We start from the raw sequence: 23,608 nt of genomic DNA on the forward strand, positions 1-23,608 counted from the left end.
CCTAAATGCATTGAGTTGCTGGCACGTGATTGACTGAATAGAAATTTGCGTTAACAAAAAAAAAAAATGAGACAGGTGTACCTAATAAAGTGGCCATTGAGTGTAGAATATGCTGATTGGCCAGTTGTGTATGTTATTCTCAGATAACAACTGCTGAATAACACCCGCTCATCCTGGTACTACAATTCGCTGTGAGTGAACATGTTCCACATCAATATTCCTACATCCACAGTTTTATTACTGTATTTGGCGCCATCTTGTGTCTATTTTCATGTTTTGTGTCATTTAGCCATGCAATAAGCATTATAAAATACATCCAGGATGGTTGTTTTTGCAGAATAAGGCTTATAACGCTCCTCTGCTTCATGTTGGGATGCACTTTATTCCTGAAATAACAAGCACGACTTTAGATTTAAAAAATGCATTAGTAAATGTTTCCCCATGCTTGATAAATGCAAGTTTTATTCATTCTCAGTTCATTATAGATTCATACTCATATTGAATATCTTAGTCATATTGAATCATGAGGAAAGCAAATGTTTTACTAGGGTTTATCTTGCCATTAACAGGCGGGAGTCTGCTGTGCTGTGAATCTTGCCCTGCTGCCTTTCACAGAGAGTGTCTGAATATTGAGATGCCACAAGGCAGCTGGTTCTGCAACGACTGTCGAGCAGGAAAGAAGCCCCATTACAAGGACATACTGTGGGTCAAAGTGGGACGATACAGGTGTGTTTCATCAGGACTTTTTCCACATCAAAGCTGCACAAATATAAAAAAAAATCAATATCTGGATATTTTATTGCAGTTGTCTGTGCATTTGTATTTGAATTACACTGTAGACCAGGGGTCTCAAACTCGCGGCCCGCGGGCCATTTGCGGCCCTCAGTGCAATATTTTGTGGCCCGCGCCGACCGCTGTACACTGACAGAATCAGCGGAGCGGGGAGAGAGAGTGCTCCCTGCTCCGCTGATTCTATCCGTACACAGCGGTCATTGGCATTCCCCGCTCGCCGTGTAAACAAAGGGGCGGGGATGCCGGTGACGTCACCACGCACCCCGCCCCTTTGTTAGACGCTGTGACGGGCGGGAAGTGTTATGAGGGAACTCGCGCCGGCCAGAACCAAGGTAAGCTGTTCCCGCCCCTGCCTGCCTCTTAGCTACCTAGCTACAGCCTGCATCTTATATATATTATAGGTAGATACAGACTGGTACAGACTGATGTGACTGGGGTGGGGTGGGGTGGGGGTGTTTTATTTATACATATATACGCGTTTTTTTTAGGTGAGGGAATGGAAGTTTTGAGTGAGTTCCCCCACTTTTTTCCCTAGGACTTGGCCTTTTGGGAGCACATATTTGTGTGAGAAGTTATTCTCCACCTTGAACTTCAATAAGTCAAAGTACAGGTCTAGACTTAATGATGATCATCTTCAAGCCATACTGAGGGTCTCAACTGCTTCCGCTCTAAAGCCAAATGTGGTTCAGATTTGTGAGAAGAAGCGCTGTCAAGTCTCTGGCAGCAAGGAGTAGGCAAAAGATGCCATGTTCAGAAGAACTGTTCATCATCTTCACTCAATATTCTATTAATGTTAAGGACACTTCATGTTTAGAAGAAATAATTAAAACTGTTAATAATGACAATTGAGGACTTTTTTTTTTTGTGAAATCCCTTATGCGGCCCAGCCTCACCCAGACTTTGCCTCCTGCGGCCCCCAGGTAAATTGAGTTTGAGACCCCTGCTGTAGACCCTGTGCAGTGTTGATGTGTGTTTGTCCGCTGTGTTTTCTGGCAGATGGTGGCCCGCTGAAGTCACGCAACCCAAAAGCGTTCCTGAAAACATCTCCCGCATGAAACACGAGGTCGGAGAGTTTCCCGTGCACTTCTTCGGCTCTAAAGACTACGTGTGGACGTATCAGGCTCGATGTTTCCCCTATATGGAAGGAGACGCCAACAATAAGGAGAAGATGGGAAAGGGTGCAGATGCCGTCTATAAGAAAGGTAGCTTTATATTATAAAACATCCTATATCACAGTCAGTAAGAGCATTTTAATGTATATAAATTAGATTTTGTAGCAGTAGTAATGTATGACTTGAAGTTAGTTCAGACTAACAGTTGGATCCTTTTGTAATCTGTTAGATATCGGATGTATCTTGACACTATTATATCTCGTTTCTGCAAGTTGCAATGTGGACATTTCTTCTTTTAAATAGAAGTTTATTTCTTGCTGCTAAAGGTTGTAATTTAGTTAGTTTGTGGAATAGCAGTTTTGCATTTTCTTTATGTGCATTTGTGGATTTGTCTCAGTTCTGACTGAAAAAAAAGGTTGAATTGTGAGACTCATTGCACATAAAAGCCTCTAATCTCGCAGTTATCCAAAACAAAGTTGCAGTGTAATTTTAAAACTATGTACCTGGCAATTTACTCTTCAGAAATACCAAAAAAAATGATGCATACTTCTTAACACACTACTAATAACTAGCAGAAAGGCAATTACAAAGAAATGGCTCAAGGAGGATCCTCCATCTGTAGGTGAATGGCATGCTATTGTAAAAGAGGTGTATGACATGGAAGTACTGACATTTGAGCTTAAGCCAACAAGCCTATAAAATGTCTGCATACTGGGGTTCATGTAGAGGTGTGAACCTATACTGGTCTCACGGTTCGGTTCGGTTACGATTATCATGCCTTCGATTCGGTTCAATTCGATATCTTGGTGCATTGACGATGCTTTCCATATACAGTGTTATATTTTAGGGGGGAGGCTTTAAAAAGCTGTCTGTATAAACACACAGTACCACACTGTCTCTCATTCAAACACACACACAAACACACACACTTAAGCCCTCGCAACAGGGAGAGCTCGCACAGAGCGGTGCAGAAAAACGAAAAAAAAGAAGCACTTTTCCGACGGTCCCTTACTGAGAACTCCACTCAGTGCGAGCTCTCCCGGCTAAACACATATTGCGAGGGCTCAAACGGAGCAGTGCTCGTAATGTCGAGCGAAAAAAACAAGAAAGACAGCTGTGAAACATAACCAGCTTTGTCTTTTTGTAGGAAACTCACTTTAGATCTATTTAGGGTAGGAGGTTTTTGAGTTATTGCCGTCTATAACTGAATGTGTGTCAAGAATATCGAAAACAAAAACAACTGAACCGCGCTCATTTCTGGCGCCCCCCTGGATATACAGTGTCCTTAGCATTTGCTTATGGTGCCTATGCCACGGGCTGGCCCAGAGTTGGCTCCTGAGTGTTGTAAATACTCGCCCTCACCTCCCTCGCGACAGAGCGCATAGGAGATAAATGACGTCAGTACATAATAACCGGTTATGATTATTACTAAACCCATACCGAATTGTCCGCATCGCGGAGCACCGAAGAAACAATTAATTTTGACACCCCTAGGTAAATGGTTAAGAAAAAATGTACTATATTAATTTTATTGTGGTGCATTTATTTTAAATATATTTGGAGCCTGTTAACCCTTAACAACATTTTCTACAGCAACATTTTATCAACCATAAATACGAATGTAATTAAAACTGTATTGGTGACCTTTGGCACTTGTATTGTCTTCTTTGTTTCCTTTAAAAATTATAATTTTTCTTTTATTGATGTTCTGTTTTGTTCTGAACTGTTTTGAAAAAGGAAAAAAAAATATTAGCGATTTAAAAAAAAATAATAATAATTAAATACAGTAAACAATAAAAATACAGTTGCAAGTGCATCCTTTGCTTTTAGAATTGCAAGAAGTTTATTAAAATCCTATTTTAATTTGAAATTCAGATTTTTTATTATTATTTTTTTTCAGAATTGCAAAATTATTTAATTCTGATTTAAAAAAGCTAAATAAAAAGTCACAATTTACTTGGTAAATACAGGATTCAATACAAAACAATGAGAAAGCAAAAGTGTTTAGAGCCTTTCTGATGCAGCATTTATGGATTATTTTTCAAAGTGTGGATCACTATAATATACAGAGAGCAAATAGCTTTAAAGAGTCTGTTTTTGTCTTTGTCTCAGCTTTAAATGAAGCGGCTGATAGATTCAGAGAACTGCTGAAGGAGAAGGAGATGAGGCAACTACAAGAAGACCGAAAGAATGACAAGAAACCTCCTCCATACAAACACATCAAGGTAATGATTAACATCCATTTAACAAATTTTTTTATTCATTTATTTTAAGGCCTTTTTGCCTTTATTAGATTGGACAGTATTGAGAAAGCAAGCGAAGTTGGAGAGAGAGAAAGGGGTAGAGAAATGTCCTTGAGCTGGGATTCGAACTCGGGATGCCCTGTTGTGCTACTGCACCATATTTCGGCGCGCTAACCCCTAGACTATTGCGCTGACCAACACATTTATTTAAAAAAAGTATAAATCTGACGGCTGAGGACTCTGCTTGCCATTAAAGCCTACGTCGGACAGTTATTTAATAAAAATAATGGCAAAAATAGTGTTAGCGAGGTCATGTACTGGACAAGTCAATAAATATACAGGACGTCCCGGCTAATGCAGCCAGTTAAGCCTGGTTTATACTTCTGCGTCAAGTGACCGGCGTAACTCACGGCGCAGGCAACGCGCGCAGCTGTGCATTTATACTTCTGCGCGCTGTCTCTGTTGGTCTGCATTAACACTTCCGAAACGCTAGTTGGCAGTGAGGTGTAAATGTTCCTCTGTGTCGAGTTTCTTCGCTGCTGTTTTGCTTTTCCTGAACACTTCCGGGATGTACAAGTGACTCAAACTCGCTCATTTTGAGGCAGGAACCGGCGGACGTGCAACAACTTTAACTATGAGGTAAACACTAGTGATGTAACGGTATCAGAATTTCACGGTACGGTAATACCTCGGTATGAATGTCACGGTACGGTATTTATTGAATCATTTACAGGAAAAAACAAAACTTATGAAAATACTCCAAAAAAGTGCCAAAAGTGTCAATGACATACAAATTAGCCATCTATCTGTAAGCTTTGAAACAGGAACTTCAATTTTAATAACAAAAAAATATTAAACCATGTAAAAAAATAAAGTTTCAATTTAGTATTGTTGAAAACTCATCACATTCAACATTTAATCACTCACTCACTTAGATAGAGACGGGTTTAAAGGAAAATTATCATATAAATATAATCTGGTAAAAGCTGGTATCTCTGGGCATTTACAATGTCCCCTGCAACAGAAAAAAACCCTCTCATTTGGGACTGAGGTTTCTGGGACAAGAGAGATATGACTTGGCCCAGGTTGACAGCAGTGGGTAACGTTGTGCATTGTCTTTCCCCCACTTGAGAGGACAAACCATGAGTAAGATAGAGATCTCATGTCTGCATCAATCTGAACAGTGTGCTGTGTTTCTGCAGTCCCCATGACTGATTAGTCGTATTCCCCAACTTGCAGGCACGTGCACACACAGTGCTCAACCTGTGCAGTGCACATGCCCTTTTTAGTCTTGGATAGAAAGTTCCCTTCCAAAATGATCAAAAGTGCCCCCGCGTTGCGACATACCCTCCGTCCCCGCTTTACAGTACGCGCGCGACAACACAGCTGATAACTCGCGCGACAGCACAGCTGATAAGAACTCGTGCGACAACACCGCTATTCAGTACGCGCGCGACAACACAGCTGATAAGAACTCGCGCGACAACACGGCTATTAAGTACGCGCGCGACAACACAGCTGATAAGAACTCGCGCGACAACACCGCTATTCAGTACGTGCGCGACAACACAGCTGATAAGAACTCGCGCGACAACACGGCTATTAAGTACGCGCGCGACAACACAGCTGATAAGAACTCGCGCGACAACACGGCTATTCAGTACGCGCGCGACAACACAGCTGATAAGAACTCGCGCGACAACACGGCTATTCAGTACGCGCGCGACAACACAGCTGATAAGAACTCGTGCGACAACACAGCTGATAAGAACTTGCGCGACAACACCGCTATTCAGTACGCGCGCGGCGACAACACCCGCTTTAGGGTTTTCCAGCTCTTTTTGATCCCCGCTTCTAGCAGCACACTCCATTTCCGCATTACTGGATCTGTAGCGACAACAGACCGCAAGGGATTATGGCCAAGCCTGGGCTGATGGGAATTGTAGTTTCCGGTACCTCCCGTTCGCTTCATTCACCTGAGCAAATTTTCTCAGAAGACCTATAGTTTTACCGAGTCATGCGACTACGGTAATATCGAAAAAAATTAATATTGCGGTATGACGGTATTTACAATACCGTTACATCCCTAATAAACACCGAACAAAACTTTCCATCCGGAGCTCCTTCGCGGGACTCAACACTTGTAAACAATCGCTCGCGCCATTCGCGCGGCTCTCGATCCCCCCAGACTCGTCAGCGCTACCAAGCCGACCAATCACAGAGCTTGCGCTATGCGTCGTTGCGAGGTGTAGTTACATTTTTTAAGAGGTGCACGTCAGTGACGCTGACAGCCACGGCGAAGGGCTATGCGTCAGCGCCATAGCATACGCCGGCGTTTGACGCAGAAGTATAAATCAGCCTTTAGCCTAGAACCTCATGGATAGGGGCAGGTTTTCATCTGTTAGGAAGTAACTTTACCTGTTTGGCAGTCTTTTTAAACATGTTTATTATTTTGCGATAATGACGACGCTGCCTGCCTTTTCTGCCTTCTTGCTCCTTTCGACCCACTGCGCTACTCAGTATGGATGTTGCATCAAATATTTGGTGGGTTATGTCACGTGACTCACGTCACATTGTTGTAGCTTTGAGGCTCTATGGGATTTGAATTACTGGCGAGAGTTATTTAAAATTACACTATTGCAATATATATTAATATATACATTATATTAATTAAATAATAAATATATTATATAATATTAAATTACATAAAATAATTAAAAGGACAAATTCTGGACCTTTTGGCCGTGGCGGGGTGGTTTGTTTGAACCACCCGAACCCGCCCTGGCTATGGGCATGCTTTAAAATGTGCCATCTCTCATGCAAACGTATACATTTTCCCTCAGGTGAACAAACAAATAGGGAAGGTGCTGATCATCACGGCGGATCTGTCTGAAATCCCACGCTGCAACTGTAAAGCCACTGATGAGAACCCGTGCGGCATCGACTCGGAGTGCATCAACCGCATGCTGCTGTACGAGTGTCATTCGCAAGTGTGTCCCGCAGGAGAGCGCTGTCAGAACCAGAGCTTCACCAAACGCCAGTACACAGAGGTGGAGATCTTCAGGACTCTATCACGCGGATGGGGTCTGCGCAGCATATCCGACATCAAGAAGGTATTTGCTGATCTTTTTATTTTTGACCTGTTATAGTTCATACATTTTATACAGTTTCTCCTGTAAGCCTTAAATGTCCAGTGCAAAAAAAAGAGCAACAACCTTGTCCCAGCTATAATACAGACACTTTAAACAGCTATAATAAATAATCTGATGAGTGTTTTGAGCTGAAACTTTACAGACACATTCTGGGGACACAAAAGACTTATATTAAATATGAAAAAAGGGTTAACCTATGTGCCCTTTAAGGTGCACGTGTTCATATTTCAAAAGGCATGGCTATGGACAGCAAGGGATGGACTGTGTTTCAAAGATATTGGGCTCTATTTTGATGGTCCATAAAAGGGTTGAGTTTATTTTCTTAATGAGTTATAGGTGTGTTTTGAGAATAAACCAATCAGAGTCTCATCTCCCATTCCCTTTAAGAGCCAGTTGCGTCGCGTCATAAGCGCATTTGCTATTTACAGGACGTGAAGTAAGTCTAAGTGGAAAAACTGAGCATTTCACAAGCAAACAGTTAACAAAAAACATTGTGAGAATGAGAAATAAATGATCTACTTTCACTTTCGCTCTTGGATAGGGAAACCTTGTACGCACAGACATCAATTAGCCAAAAATAATTAATTTTGTTTGTTAAGGGCAAATATTTGTTTCAAAACTATTTCTAAATTCAGTTCTAATTTCCAGCAAATGAATAAATGAACAATAATAATGAAGTGTGCTCAAAAACCTGAGTTGTATCCTAAAACACATGCTGTGCCCCTTATTGTCTATAACCTGACAGGTGGGCAAATCTAAACTTGTTTTTAATAAAACAAATATAAATATGGATATAATAAATAATACTGCTCATAATAATAACATTATGCAAAAGCAAATTGTTATGAATGAACTGAAAAAGCCTCCCGAGATGAAGAAGACATAAAAGCAGTGATTTTTCATATTTATGTAGGCTAGAAAATAATATGTTTTGTAATATTTTAATCCTTTATATTTATATCCTATATCTATTCTTATTATATCCTACATATATCCTTAATATCTTAGTTTTTTCATATGTAAAGATATTTGCGTATTGCTTTACATCTTGTGTGTAGGCTATTAAGCAGTGTGTAAGCGAGGCGCAACTCTGCGCTCGACTTTAGACCGGCTTTGCTTTGGTCTAATGAAAAATCTATTTCATAAATAGATTTAAATAGATTAAATAGTTTCTCAAAATAGCAGTGCGCCTCAGAACGCCTTCCTTTTTAGACCAGAACGCCTATGGGCGCACATATGAGCGCTAATGCATTTGCTATTTAAACAACGTGGTGCAAAACAGCAAAACGAGACTTGCGCCAAGCTGAAACTAGCAAATAACATTTGCGCCGCATTGCGCCGGGTGTATAATAGGGCCTATTATACTATCCGTTTAGCATTTTGGCAGATCACCTACTGCACCTCCAAAAAAAAAATTCTGATAATTTTTTGATCCACATTTAATTCTGTATTTTCATAAATGTTATGTAAATGATTCAGTTTTTAGCTAAATTGTAAAAAAAATTGCATGCATAGATTTCCAAAATGTAGTTTTTTTACGTCATTTGACTAAAAAATGTGTGGGGTACACTCTTCTAACTATTTTGTGTTTGCATCATATTATTTACTTAATTTAGTTTATTTATTGAGTATTGTTGGGCTATTAATAAAGAGTCTGTTGCTTCACCGCAGGGAGCTTTTGTGAACGAGTATGTTGGCGAGGTCATTGACGAAGAGGAGTGTCGAAGCAGAATCAAAAACGCACAAGACAACGACATCTGCAACTTCTACATGCTCACACTGGATAAGGTCAGTCAGTCAGTGGTCAATCCTCAGTCCAGATCTGCTCAGTAAACTCTTCCCTGCTCACTTTGGGTGTCCTCGTCCTTTCAGGATCGCATTATAGACGCCGGGCCGAAGGGAAACGAGTCGCGTTTCATGAACCACAGCTGCCAGCCAAACTGCGAGACTCAGAAGTGGACGGTGAACGGAGACACCAGAGTCGGGCTGTTCGCTTTGGAAGATATTCCTAAAGGTGAAGACAAATCTCAAGCAGAGGATTCAGTACTTTAATGAATGAGCGAATGATTCAAGATTGAACCCTTGTTTATTCTTCAAATTTACTCCCCTTTCGTTATGTTGGGGGCTGTTTTTGCCCCATTGACTTCCATTATAATGACATTTTTTGATTGCAAAGAAATGACAGCATATAATCATGCATTCTTGATTGTTGGTGGTTTTCCTTGTTGGTAAATTGTGTAATTTTTACTGTTGATCATCAGTTGGCAGCATTAACCCTTTAGATCAGGGGTCTCAAACTCAATTTACCAGGGGGCCGCTGGAGGCAGAGGCTGGGTTTTCCACAAGAAATTAATTATATTATTAATTATTACATTTTTGTTCAATCTCATTTTGTGTTTAAAAAAATAAAAAAATAAAGAGATTGGAAAAAATTTGAATTTTTTTAAACACAAAATAAGCTGAACAAAATATGAAAAATTAATAAGACAACAAATAAATCAGTGTTCTGCCCTCACTCCAGTGTCTCTCTTTTCAAAGTTAGACAGACAGATAAACTCTTTCCACACGTGAGATTGTTGAAGGATGCTGCTTTATTCCATGCCACATTGAGTATGTTGAAACAGAGTAAAACTATGTAAAAAGATGTACATACAATGAGCTATAGCACTGGATCTTAAACTTTTTTCATCAAGTACCACCTCAGAAAAAAATTGTACCACCAAAATGAGCAGTATTGAAATACAGTAGCGTAGTAGGTTCAATAAAGCAGCTACGATTCTGCACAGTTAAAAAAAAAACATGGCAGATTACCTCAGAAATATAGGCTATATGTCATATATGGCATATTATATACATCATTTTTTTTTAATTTTGAAATATATAATGCATGTACATGACATTTCATTCCTCCGCGTACCACAGTTTGAGAACCACTGAGCTATAGTATCTATGTACATAACATTAAAATCTGAGATACAATATAAATACAAACAGATACTAAAATTACAGACAGTAGCCCCTTTCACACAGTGATACCGGTAAATATCCGGAAAAAATCCGAAACCACTTTACCGGTATATTTAAAAAAGCGCTGTTCACAAAGGCGAGGACATTACGGAATTTATCCGGAAAAGACCGTTCACACATACATTCCAAAATACCGGTAAATTCTGACATTATTAACCAGAAATGAGCTCTAAACGGCTGGGCCTGTATTTGTAAACATTTGACTACATTACATATGTGTGTGTGTGCTGGCGCTCACGGGCTCCTTCACGGGCACTCGCGACACGACACTTCACACAACTGAAGGAAGCAGAGCTTGAAGGTAAACAAACAACTGCTTATCATAAGCATCTTAACGATAATTATTTACACAGTTGGCATTAAGTATGAACATAGAAACGTGATCTGACTAACATCTAGCAGCTAAACGCATCTGGAAAAATATTCAAAGGCTTTTATTCTCAAAAACCGCGCGGACGTAAACGCGTCTGACTGTTCTGATTGGCTAAAGCAGACGTCTCACGTCAGCACGTTCAAGACGTGCACGCGCTCTTTCCGGCAATTTTCCTTCTGCATTCACACAGCGCAGCATTCCGGCAAACTACCGGTAATGTTACAACTTCGTTTTCCGGAAAAAAGCCGGAACGAATTTCCCGGTATTTTCAAAAAGGGCCTGTTCACACACAGCCTTTCCGGAAAATTTATGGTAATCTTCTGGAAAGGTCTGTATGTGTAAATAGGGCTATAATAAAAGGTAGAATAATATTAAGCAGCATAACAGGGCTGCGCGGTGGTGCAGTGGGTAGCATGTTCACCTCACAGCAAGAAGGTCGCTGGTTCGAGCCTCAGCTAGGCCAGTTGGCATTTCTGTGTGGAGTTTGCATGTTCTCCCCGTGTTGACGTGGGTTTCCTCCGGGTGCTCCGGTTTCCCCCACAAGTCCAAAGACATGCGGTACAGGTGAATTGGGTAGGCTAATTTGTCCTTAGTGTATGTGTGTGAATGAGTGCGTATGGATGTTTCCCAGTTATGGGTTGCAGCTGGAAAATCATCCGAATGAATGAATGAATGAATAAATAGCAATGCAAATGTCTCTGGTCATATAATGCAGTGTTAATGAAATAGTTTTGTTGGCATTGTTTCAGGTGTTGAACTCACGTTTAATTATAACCTGGAGTGTCTGGGTAACGGGAAAACCGTGTGTAAATGTGGAGCGCCCAACTGCAGCGGATTCCTGGGAGTCAGACCAAAGGTAGGATTTACTAAACGCTTCTTTTTAAAGGAAAATACAGCGATAAAGTGTAACATAAAGTTAATATTTTGCACCGTCATCATGGCAAAGATAAATTAAATCAGTTATTAGAAATGAGTTATTAAAACTATTATGTTTACAAATGAGTTGAAAAAAATCCTCTTTCCATTAAGCTAAAATTGGGGGGAAATGTACAGGGGGGCTAATAATTTGAGTCTTCAAAAACAAAATTCACACAGCGCGAAAAGCCTGTAATCTGACAAAGCTCTCTGATTGTTCAGAATCAGCCACCATCAGATGACAAGACACGGAAACTGAGGAGGAAAGTTTCAGGCAAGCGCAAGAGTCAGTCGGAGGTCACCAAGGAGCGAGAGGATGAATGTTTCTACTGTGGGGACGGAGGACAGATCGTGTCCTGTAAGAAACCCGGCTGCCCCAAAGTCTATCACGCCGACTGTCTGAATCTGTCCAAAAGACCTGCAGGTACACACTTTTCTATCAAACATTAACATTAAATCATAGTGAATATAATAATGAAAGGATAATTCCCCTCCAAGGCATGTTGGCTTGGTGTCTAATGCATTAGTAAATGTTCAAATATGATCAAGCCATGTTCGATTTTCCTTTGTGTCAGTAAATATATGGACTAATGGAACGTTATTGTAAAGTGTGAGTTCCTGGAGGGCCGCAGCTCTGCACAGTTAAATTCTAACCCTTTAAAAGCACACCTGATCAAACTAATTGAATCCTTTAGGCTTGTTTGAAACCTACAGGTGAGTGTGTTGGAGCAGGGTTGGAACTAAACTGTGCAGAGCTGCCGCCCTCCAGGAACTGAGCTTCACACTTGTGCTTTAAAGGGTCATGAAACCTTTGTGTTGATCTCTGCTCTGTGGACTTTTGATGTTGAAAATTAAACTACAGTTTAACAGGGTGACTTTTATTGACATTTTAGTAAATAACGTAATGTATAATAAATAATATATAGGTAAAGAAGTCTGTAAAATAATAGAAAATGTTCTGGCACATTATTACAAGCCTTCTGTAGCGTAATATACAACACCAACCCAGACAATATAGGAAAGCAAACTATTACAAATGTTCATAAAAGTCACTTTTTCCAACTTTCCAAGGTTAAAAGTTGTTGGAAGAAAAATCAAGCTCTTATAATGAAATTCAAAAGCAATAATAAATAAATAAGTAAATAAAAATATGAATCACAAAATATGGAAAACTGCTATTTCATGGATATTTTCCCACAGTGTATGAATAACAAATGTATTTGATTTAAAATGTATAGGGCTTTAAAAAGTCCTTGAAAGTGATTGAATCTGGTGTCTATGAAAGAGCGGGAACCCTGGTAATAGTAAATAAGGAAAAACTCTCACTATTAGGTGATCTATTATTTACGTTTTATGGTTTATACGGTCAGAATATTTGACTAGATATTTTTCAAGATACTAGTATTCAGCTTAAAGTGACATTTAAAGGCTTAATTAGGTTAAGGTTAGGGAAATTAGGCAAGTCATTGTATAACAGTGGTTTGTTCTGTTGACAATGCAAAACAAACATTGCTTAAGCGGGCTAATAATATTAACCTTAAAATAGTTTTAAAAAACTAAAACCTGCTTTTATTCTAGCTGAAATATAACAAATAAGACTCTTCAGAAGAGACGATATTATAGGAAATACTGCAAAAAATTCCTTTATCTGTCATTTGGGAACAATTTGATAGAGAAAGAAAATTGTAAATTTATTATTTTGACTTCAACTGTATATAGAATTCTTACACTCTAAAGAAAAACGCTGGGTTGTTTCATACCAAATTCGAGAAGAATATGAGCATTACTAACAGAGTTGGGTTAAAAATGAAATTTAAAAAGATAACTTATTAGTTGCATGGAGGTCGGGGACAGTACCTCTGGACTGGGCAACTGAGGTGGTGGTCCCCATTTTTAAGAAGGGGGACCGGAGGGTGTGCTCCAACTATAGGGGAATCACACTCCTCAGCCTCCCGGGGAAAGTCTATGCCAGGGTACTGGAGAGGAGGATCCGGCCAATGGTTGAACCTAGGGTCCAGGAGGAACAATGCGGTTTTCGTCTGGGCCGTGGTACAGTGGACAGGCTCTATATCCTCACCAGGGTGCTCGAGGGTTCATGGGAGAATGCTCAACCAGTCCACATGTGTCTTGTGGACTTGGAGAAGGCATTTGATCGTGTCCCTCATGGCATTCTGTGGAGGGTGCTCAGGGAGTATGGGGTCAGAGGCGATCTGTATGAACAGAGTAGGAGTTTGGTTCGCATTGCTGGCAATAAGTCCGATTTGTTTCCAGTGCTAGTTGACCTCCGGCAGGGCTGCCCTTTGTCACCAATTCTGTTCATAATTTTTATGGACAGAATTTCAAGGCGCAGCCTTGGGATAGAGGGGATCCGGTTTGGGGACCACAGGATTTCATCTCGTATTCGCAGACGTTGATCTGTTTGCTTCACCGAACATGGACCTTCAGCATACACTGGAGTGGTGTGCGGCCAAGTGTGACACGGCTGTAATGAGAATCAGCACCTCCAAGTCTGAGGCCATGGAGCTCCACTGGAAAAGGTGGTTTGCCATTTCCAGATTGGAGGAAAGTCCTTGCCCCAGGTGGAGGAGTTTAAGTATCTCTGGGTTTTGTTCATGACTGAGGGAAGGATGGAACGTGGGATTGACAGGCGGATTGGTGCAGCTGCAGAAGTAATGCGGTCAACGTACCGATCCGTTGTGGTAAAGAAGGAGCTGAGCTCTCAAAGCCAAAACTCTCGATTTACCGGTCAATCTACATTCCTACTCTCACCTATGGTCATGAGCTTCGGGTCATGACCGAAAGGACAAGATCTCGGTTACAAGCGGCCGAAATGAGTTTCCTTCGAAGGGTGGCAGGGCGCACTCTTATGGATATGGTGGGGAGCTCTGACACCCGGGAGGAGCTCGGAGTAGAGCGGCTGCTCCTCCACATCAAGATAAGTCAGCTGAGGTGGCTCGGGCATCTGTTTCGGATGCTTCCTCGACGCCTACCTAGGGAGGTGTTCCAGGCATGTCCCACCAAGAGACGGCCTCGGGGAAGACCCAGGACACGCTGGAGGGACTATGTGTCTCGGCTGGCCTGGGAACGCCTCGGGATCCCCGCTTAGGAGCTTGAGGAAGTGCCTGGGGAGAGGGAAGTCTGGGGTTCTCTCCTAAGACTGTCCTTTTGACGTCCTTCAGGGGGATCAAGTGTTGATTAGGGGAGTCAAACCCCTCTGTAATTTGCAACCTGATCACCTCCACTGCTTCACAATGTGTTAATTAGAGCTGAATCCTCTCTTGTGTTTTTCAGGTCGCTGGGAGTGCCCGTGGCATCAGTGTAATGAGTGCGGCAGAGAAGCGGCGTCCTACTGCGAGATGTGTCCCAACTCCTACTGCGAGCAGCACCGCGAGGGAATGCTCTTCATATCCAAACTGGACGGCAAACTGTCCTGCAGCGAACACGACCCCTGCGGCCCAGATCCTCTGGAACCGGGCGAGATTCGAGAGTATGTTCCCAGTACATCCATTGTAGGTCAAGCGCCCAATATGTCAGCATCTGGCAGGATAACCCAGCCTGCACTTCCACCCGCAGCACCGCTCTTCATTCCCGCTCAAAACAGACCAGCGTTTCAATCCCAAAGAGACCCGTATGGAGACGAAGTGGTGGATAACATTTTACCTTCATCATCTCCTAAAGACATCAAGGAGGAAGATATGAGTGACGGAGAGGTGGTGTTTGAAGAAGGAGAAGAAGAAGAAGAAGATCTTGAGCTTGTGGATGATGAAGATGATGAAGAAGAAATCGACTGCAGAGGAATGGGTTTGGAGGATGAAGAGGAGGAGGAGGAGTTTGAAGACTATGAGGATGACTTCGTTAATGTTGACTTTGTAGGAACCGAGGATGGGGATGAAGTGGAAGGAGACGAACAGGAAACATCATGGGATGAGTTGGTGGAAGCAGAAAAATGAGCTTGATTCTTCTGGATATGACCTGTGACTGACGACACGCAGGGAAATCAGCCGCCGTTGTTTTTCCGATTGGTTCAAGCATCGGTTGAGAACGATGAACACCTGTGATACACTGATCTCGCTATGAGCTTGCCTTCTCAACCCAAGTCCTCTTGGAGAATCCTCATAGAGGGTCGGATCTGGTGCTGTGGGATTTTGACTTCAGTCCGTTTGTTGGATAATAATGATTAGTGTCTGGTGCTCTTTTACTTTTTACATTTTCCTCCTGGAATTGTTTACATTCTCTGACCTGAACAGAAGGATGACCTCACGGGGGTTTAAAATGGCGCATCATGGACCGTACTGTTGTTGTCTTACTTAGGAAATCTGAATATAGGTTATGATTATCAGTTTTTATGAACAAGTCTGATCGTTTATGAACGGTTTAGACACATCATCCCACACAATTATGGTTTTTAAGGGTTAGTTCACGCAAAAAATGTTTAATTATTCCATTATTTATGGCGCTCAAGGCATCTTATAGATTTAGATGACTTCTTTGAGTTGAATCCAATTGGACTTGGGATTTTTCAGCTCGACAATGACGATTGGCTGTCCATAAAATCTAAAAAAAAAAAAAAAAAAAAAGTGCATCCATCCATCCATAAAAAGTGCCTCACATTGATCCAAGGGCTAGATAAAAGTCTCATTTAGTGAATCTATGCATATTTTTTAGAAAAATATCCATATTTAAAACTTCGCAGACTGTTTTGTGTAGTTTCCAGCAACTTCCATCCTTATATGTGTACTTATTGGTGCATTAGCGCCACCAGCTGGACATTAATGTGTTTTCTTTGTCTTTTTTTGTTGTGTTTGTGTTCCTTTTAACTATGCACACCATGTTTCTCAAACAGGTTCCAAGAGGACCACCGGCACTGCATGTTTTAGATGTCTCCGTTGTCTGTCACACCCATTACAAGTCTTTCAGTCTCTGCTGATGAGCTGATAATCTGAATCAGGTGTGTTTGATTAAGGAGACATGGAAAATGTGCAGAGCTGGTGGTCCTCCAGGAACGTGGTTGAGAAACACTGCACTTAAGCATAGATGTTAAACTCTTACTCCTAGTTGAGTGCTTCGGGCTTGTTTGAAACCTACAGGTAAGTGTGTTTAACTGGGGTTGGAACTAAACTGTGGAGCTTTGGCCCTCCAGGAACTAGATTTGACACCTATGCTTTAGCGCAGTATTTCTCAACCACGTTCCTGAAGGGCCACCAGCACTACATGTTTTAGATGTCTCCGTTGTCTGTCACACCCATTACAGGTCTTTCAGTTTCTGCCAATGAGCTGATGGTCTGAATCAGGTGTGTTTGATTAAGGAGACATGGAAAATGTGCAGAGCTGGTGGTCCTCCAGGAACGTGGTTGAGAAACACTGCACTAAAGCATAGGTGTCAAACTCTTACACCTAGTTGAGTAATTCAGGCTTGTTTGAAACCTACAGGTAAATGTGTTTAATTAGGGTTGGAACTAAACTGGAGCTTTGGCCCTCCAGGAACTAGATTTGACACCTATGCTTTAGCGCAGTGTTTCTCAACCATGTCCCTGGAGGACCACCAGCACAGCATGTTTTAGATGTCTCCTTTGTCTGTCACACCCATTACAAGTATTTCAGTCTGCTAATGATCTGATGGTCCGAATTAGGTGTGTTTGGTTAAGGAGACATGGAAAATGTGCAGAGCTGGTGGTCCTCCAGGAACTTGGTTGAGAAACACTGCACTAAAGCATAGGTGTCAAACTCCTACACTTAACTGAGTGCTTCAGGCTTGTTTGAAACCTACAGGTAAGTGTTTGAGCAGGGTTGGAGCTACACTGCAGAGCTGCGGCCCTCCAGAAACTGGATTTGACACTGTGCACTAAATATATTTTAAAATACACACTCCAGTCCAGCTGGAGGCGCTAATGCACCAAAAATACATCTCAAAATAAGGAGATTAATGAATGCCACTCGCCTGAAGTTACACAAAATTGTTTATGTAGTCTTAAATATTGATGTTTTCTTATAAAAACACATGGATTCACTAAAGGAGATGTTTATTTAGCTTATGAAGCATTTTTTATTATGAATGGATGCACTTTATTGGGTTTCTTTTGATCAGTCGTTGTCATTGTTGAGCTGGAAAAGAATAAGATTGTTTATAAAACATTTTCAATTGCATTGGACTGAAAGAAGAAAGTCATATACACCTATAGGATGCCTTGAGGGTGAGTAAATCAAGGGATATGAAAAATTTTTAGGTGAACTAACCCTTTAAACGCCACAGTTTGCAGTACTTGAACTGATTTCTCCAGGTCTGTCTGTCAGTGAGTCCACACAATGTCTACATGTTATAGGAGTTTAATACAACTGATTTGTAAACAAGAAAAAGAGTCAAAAGGAATATAGGAAATACAACATTCCCAGCTTGATTTCAATCATGCACTTTTGTGTTTTCGTCATTTGTTTCAGCTGTCAGCAAGCGACTGAAGAAACTTTAGTAGTCTAGAGGAGTGATTGTGTTGTTTTTCCTCCATTCTCGTGGCCTTTGAGTCTTCATGCTTTTTGAAAAGATGAGTTTCTGCTTCTTCGTTGGATGCTGCGCAAGGCCTGCTCGTATTTAAAGGGAGGGATTTTAATTCACTCCAAAATGAAAGTTTCCTGTTAATTGACTCACCAAATGATCCAAGATCCATTTCTGAGTGGACTATCACTTTCAATTCCACCACCTTCTCAAAATTATAATCGGAAATAGCTCATTTTCAATGTGTGAGAAATTCTGGGTTCACATGTTGGATTTGTGTCTGTGATCTTTTGTGCCTCTGAATGGTTTGCAATCTTTTTACACTGCAAAAAAAAAAAAATGCTTTTCTTGCTTAGATTTTTTGGTCTTGTTTCTAGTCTAAATATCTAAAATTTCTTATATCAAGAAGCATTTTATAGACAAGCAAAACATATTGTCTTGTTTTGAGAAATAATATGCCAATATTAAGTGAGTTTTTCCTTAAATCAAGCTAAATAATCTGCCAATGGGGTGATTAAATTAATCTTGTTTTTTGTTTTGACGTAAGATTAATTTACTGACCCCATTGGCAGATTATTTAGCTTGATTTAAGGAAAAACTCACTTAATATTGGCATATCATTTCACAAAACAAGACAATATGTTTTGCTTGTCTGTAAAATTCTTCTTGATTTAGGAATTTTTAGATATTTCAGACTAGAAACAAGACAAAAAATCAAAGTAAGAAAACCATTTTTTGCAGTGTAGAGATCAGAAGAAAACTCCTAAGCATCATTCATACACATTAAACACAGCATTTTGGGGGGTATGTACCAAATTTCAAGCTGAAATATTTAGCATGCATATATATTTGGTGATTATAGGTGCATTAACATTGAAGGGATGCCGAACCCCCCCTTAAAAAGCATATTTTGTCAAATGTACCCCCAAAAATGAATGTTTACTTTATTAATAGACATCTTAGCCATACTGCAACTTCATGTTATCATATTTTGGTGTCAATTTGCAGTAGGGTTTAAGATTATAAATCTAAATTTTCCATCATTTAATTGTCTGAAATGATGAAAGCACCTTTTGTTGGTAAAAAAATATAAATATCATTGAGCTCCAGGAACAATCCCTGACTGAAGAGGAAACTGCCTCATAATGAAGAACTGTTTTTGCAAATGGAGAATTTTCCATGACTGATATTCAATGTGTTTCAATGCCTTTAGGCCTTATGCTCATTATTTCTGTATCTCTTTTTGCAACCCAATCATTCAGGCGCTTTTTTAAAAAGCAGTTTTTTTTTTTTTTAATCATCATAAAACTTTGTACTTCTCTTTTCTTAGCTGCGTTTCTTTCAGTCATGCTTTTCGTGTCTTTGTATTTATGGACCTTGTATAATCTTTTCCACTTGTTTTTTGTGTTTTCTGTATGCTTGTTGAATCTGCGCTCTCTGACACCATGAGGACGATGAAATGCAGATGACAGTTTCCTGAGGACATTTGGGCAAAACGTTTGCTGCCATGATAAACTCATGATTTTGTACTGTACCTTGTGCATAATAAATATTATAAGTAAAATTTTACAATAGAAAGCAGCTTCTAGTGGTGTTTTTTTAATTTTGTTTCAATTCAAATAAATGTTCAGTGATGTTTGTGTTAAGTCTGAGACATGGACTTATTTGCATATATAAACAAATCATTTATTCTGTTTTATATATATATATATATATATATATATATATATATATATATATATATATATATATATATATATATATATATGTACTTTATTAGGTACACCTGTCCAACTGCTTGTTAACGCACATTTCTACTCAGCCAATCACATGGCAGCAACTCAATGCATTTAGGCATGTGGACATGGTCAAGATGATCTGCAGTTCAAACCGAGCATCAGAATGGGGAAGAAAGCTGATTTAAGTGACTTTGAACGTGGCATGGTTGTTGGTGCCAGACGAGCTGGTCTGAGAATTTCAGAAACTGCTGATCTAAGATTTTAACGCACAACCATCTCTAGGGTTTACAGAGAATGGACAAAAAAAGAGAAAATATCCTGTGAGCGGCAGTTCTGTGGGAGCAAATACCTTGTTGTAGTGGTGGGCAAAGCGAGGCTTCGTGAAACACAAACTATCGAAGCAAATGTGTCGAAGCTTCGAAACGTTTCGAAACACCACTCTACGGTGACACCTAGTGGTCATTTTATTTGTATTGCACTGAAACAGCTTCAGCAAAGAACAGTTGAGCAAATTGAGGTATCAAACCCCCCTTTTTTCAGCAGTGAATTATCAAATGGTTTAGTCAAGCGGTTAGAGTTTGGGCTTACCATGCGGGAATAATGGGTTCAAATCCAGACTAACAAAATTGTTTTGAAATGCTTTAATACCAGTTGGTAATGCTTTGATATTGTATCGTTTTGTTTCAACATTGCTCTGACATCCTAATAAACACCTTGTAAATAAATTTGTATTGTTTTGTTCATAAAACAGGGTTGTTGCCAGATCAGATAAAGTTGTGGCCAGAAGTTAACAATAATTATTTATATTATTAATTAAATTTCCCATTGTATTTTATTAAGGTCTATCCAAAACCGAAACTGATCACTGTACTGTAAAAATATTAATTATTGTTTTGCAGTGTTACAAAAATAATGCTAAATTGATGGCATATCCGCAGCTGTATCCTATCTAGACTACATCATAAAACAGTAACATGATTAAAATACATAAAATCATGATTTTGGAGTATTTGTACTAGTCGAGATTCGAACCCAAAATAAATTTGAATTACAGTACCATAGTGCACACGCACGGCCCACTAGGCCATACAGGACAGAAACTTAATGAAGATCATGCCAGTCAAATGCAGATTCTCCGGGTCTTGAAACGCCTTTGAAATGATCGATGCTTTGAATCGCTTTTGTCACGTGACCAGGTGTTTCGAAACACTTTAGTCACGTGACCTGGATGTTTCGGATCATGCTTCGGTGCAGTGTTTTGAAACACTTGCGCTTCGGGATCTCGACACTGTCGAAACGTCAGTTTCACGTCAGCCATCCCTACCTTGTTGATGCCAGAGGTCAGAGGAGAATGGCCAGACTGGCTCCAGCTGATAGAAAGGCAACATTAACTCAAATAAGCACTCGTTACAACCGAGGTCTGCAGAAGAGCATCTCTGAACACACAACACGTCCAACCTTGAGGCAGATGGGCTACAGCAGCAGGAGACCACACCGGGTGCCACTCCTGTCAGCTAAGAACAGGAAACTGAGGCTACAATTCACACAGACTCACCAAAACTGCACAATAGAAGATTGGAGAAACGTTGCCTGCTCTGATGAGTCTCCATTTCTGCTGCCACATTCGGATGCTCGGGTCAGAATTTGGCCTCTACAACATTAAAGCCTGGATCCATCCTGCCTTGCATCAATGGTTCAGGCTGCTGGTTGTGGTGTAATGGTGTGGGGGATATTTTCTTGGCACACTTTGGGTTCTTTAATATCAACTGAGCATCATCTCCTTACCCGAGTATTGTTGCTGACCATGTCTATCTCTTTATGAGCAGAGTGTCTCCATCTTCTGATGGCAACAAATCTACATATAATCTCGTTTGTGGGGTAGATATTGTGTAACGCTTTTAAATGTACTGTAAATCTTTAACTCTGTTGTGAACACAAAATTTGTAATGTAAGAGTGAAGATTTTATCCAATTAGTTTGATCCATTACGGAATTCCAAACACATTTTCCTGGAGTGATTCTTTTCTTTGACTGAAACATATTTCCTATATTTTTATTACTACATTTTAGGTCGTAACTGCATTTGTCTTCAACATCATCAGGGGAATTTATTTATTTATTTATTTATTTATTTATTTATTTATTTATTTATTTATTTATTTATTTATTTATTTATTATTAGAACGTTCAACAAGAATACAAAAATCTACAGAAAAGGTACAAAACCTATGACAACTAAAGTAGACAATGGAACAAAACAACAAAAAGACAAAACTAAAGAATATGCCAGGGGGAAATATGAATTACAAAAATCACTTTAAATCTACCTTAAAGCAAGGTCACAGTGATGTTTACAAGATCACATACAATGCAGTCATCTGGGTATCATAAAAAAGAGACAATACTGTAAGATTCACATAGTGTTACTTATTTTAAAGCTTTGACATTGCTGGAGGTAGAGATTATATTTAAATAATATTTCAAATCTTTACTAAAAATAAGAAAAAGGGGCTTTACGGACAAAAAAATGCATTTGTGTATAAAAAATTTAGTTGGTAAAATTAACAGATTTATTAGAAAATATTTATCTTTAACTTTATCAACATGATAAAAACCAAATAAAACATCCTTGTATGACAAAGAAAAATTATATAAAAGAGAGACACGTATAAATAAACTGAATTCTTTCCAGAAAATCTTAATATGGGCACATTCCCAAAAAAGATGATCGACAGATTAATCTATTATTCTACAAAAGGAACAATGTAATAATAATAATAATACATTTTATTTAAAGGCGCCTTTCTAGCAACTCAAGGACACCGTACAATCAACAAGAGCAATAAAACAACAAGAGAAATAATAAAATATAGACTGCAATAGTGCAAATAAAATTAAGTATTTAAAGCCATCTTAAATAAGTGGGTTTTGAGTCTGATTTTTTGGGGGTTTTGAGCGGCTAAATGCTCTGTTGCCCTTAGTTGAAAGGCGAGAAGAGGGAACAGACAGGTGGAGGGAGGAAGAAGATCGCAGGGTGCGAGAAGGAACAGAAATGTGGATGAGGGCAGACAAATATGGAGGGGCGAGATTGTGGATGTCTTTGAATATTAACATCACGATTTTAAAGTCAATTGGAAAATGAACAGGTAACCAATGAAGCTGCTGCAGGACAGGGGTGATGTGATGAGAAGAAGGGGTTCTGGTGATGATACGGGCAGCTGAGTTCTGGACCAACTGAAGCTTACGGAGAGATTTATAAGTGAGACCAAAGTGAAGAGAGTTGCAGTAATCTAAACGAGATGTGACAAGGCTATGAACGAGAACAGCAGTGGCATGAGGGGTAAGAGAAGGGCGGAGACAGTTAATGTTGCGTAGGTGGAAGCAAGCAGACCGGGTGATGTTATTGATGTGAGATTCAAAAGATAGGGTGCTATCATGGATGACTGCCAGACTCTTAACCTGTTCAGAGGGATAAATGGAACAGTCGTCAATTGAGAGAGAAAAGCTGTCAGTTTTGGAGACTCTTGATTTGGTACCAACAAGCAAAACCTCAGTTTTTTTAACTATTTAACTTGAGGAAGTTAAGAGAGAGCCAGGACTTGATTTCTGCTTCTTGTGGAAAACAAGAAGAGGGTTTGCCAGAGAATTTTGTAGATCCTTTTCAGGAAGCATTTTTTTAAATATAAACATTCACTGGATAGCAACTTGAAGGAAACCTCTTTAACCTTATTTGTAATTAGAAATTTGTTGGGTAAAGACCACACAATCT

The 23,608-nt window shown here is 39.9% G+C and overlaps 1 protein-coding gene across 4 annotated transcripts in view; it reads left to right on the forward strand.

Moving 5' to 3' along the window:
- The window catches only part of nsd1a (nuclear receptor binding SET domain protein 1a), a 1,446,438-nt gene that overhangs the window by 42,905 nt on the left and 1,379,925 nt on the right, over positions 1 to 23,608 (forward strand). For 2 of the 4 annotated variants that reach the window (XM_087281857.1, XM_087281856.1), the window contains exons 16-24: positions 570 to 726; positions 1,789 to 1,994; positions 4,017 to 4,129; positions 6,991 to 7,260; positions 8,971 to 9,087; positions 9,172 to 9,313; positions 11,449 to 11,555; positions 11,837 to 12,038; positions 14,906 to 19,679. The exons of 1 other annotated variant lie outside the window; for it this stretch is intronic. In XM_087281857.1, coding sequence (XP_087137983.1) covers positions 570 to 726; positions 1,789 to 1,994; positions 4,017 to 4,129; positions 6,991 to 7,260; positions 8,971 to 9,087; positions 9,172 to 9,313; positions 11,449 to 11,555; positions 11,837 to 12,038; positions 14,906 to 15,564 — 1,973 coding nt within the window. In that variant the 3' untranslated portion in view covers positions 15,565 to 19,679. Of the gene's footprint in view, positions 1 to 569; positions 727 to 1,788; positions 1,995 to 4,016; positions 4,130 to 6,990; positions 7,261 to 8,970; positions 9,088 to 9,171; positions 9,314 to 11,448; positions 11,556 to 11,836; positions 12,229 to 12,309; positions 19,680 to 23,608 lie in introns of those variants that run through there. One more of the 4 variants, XR_015507840.1, reaches the window with a different exon arrangement.

This window comes from Danio rerio, chromosome 14 (assembly GCF_052040795.2).
Source record: "Danio rerio strain M-AB ecotype USA chromosome 14, GRCz13ab, whole genome shotgun sequence".
NCBI lineage: Eukaryota > Metazoa > Chordata > Actinopteri > Cypriniformes > Danionidae > Danio > Danio rerio.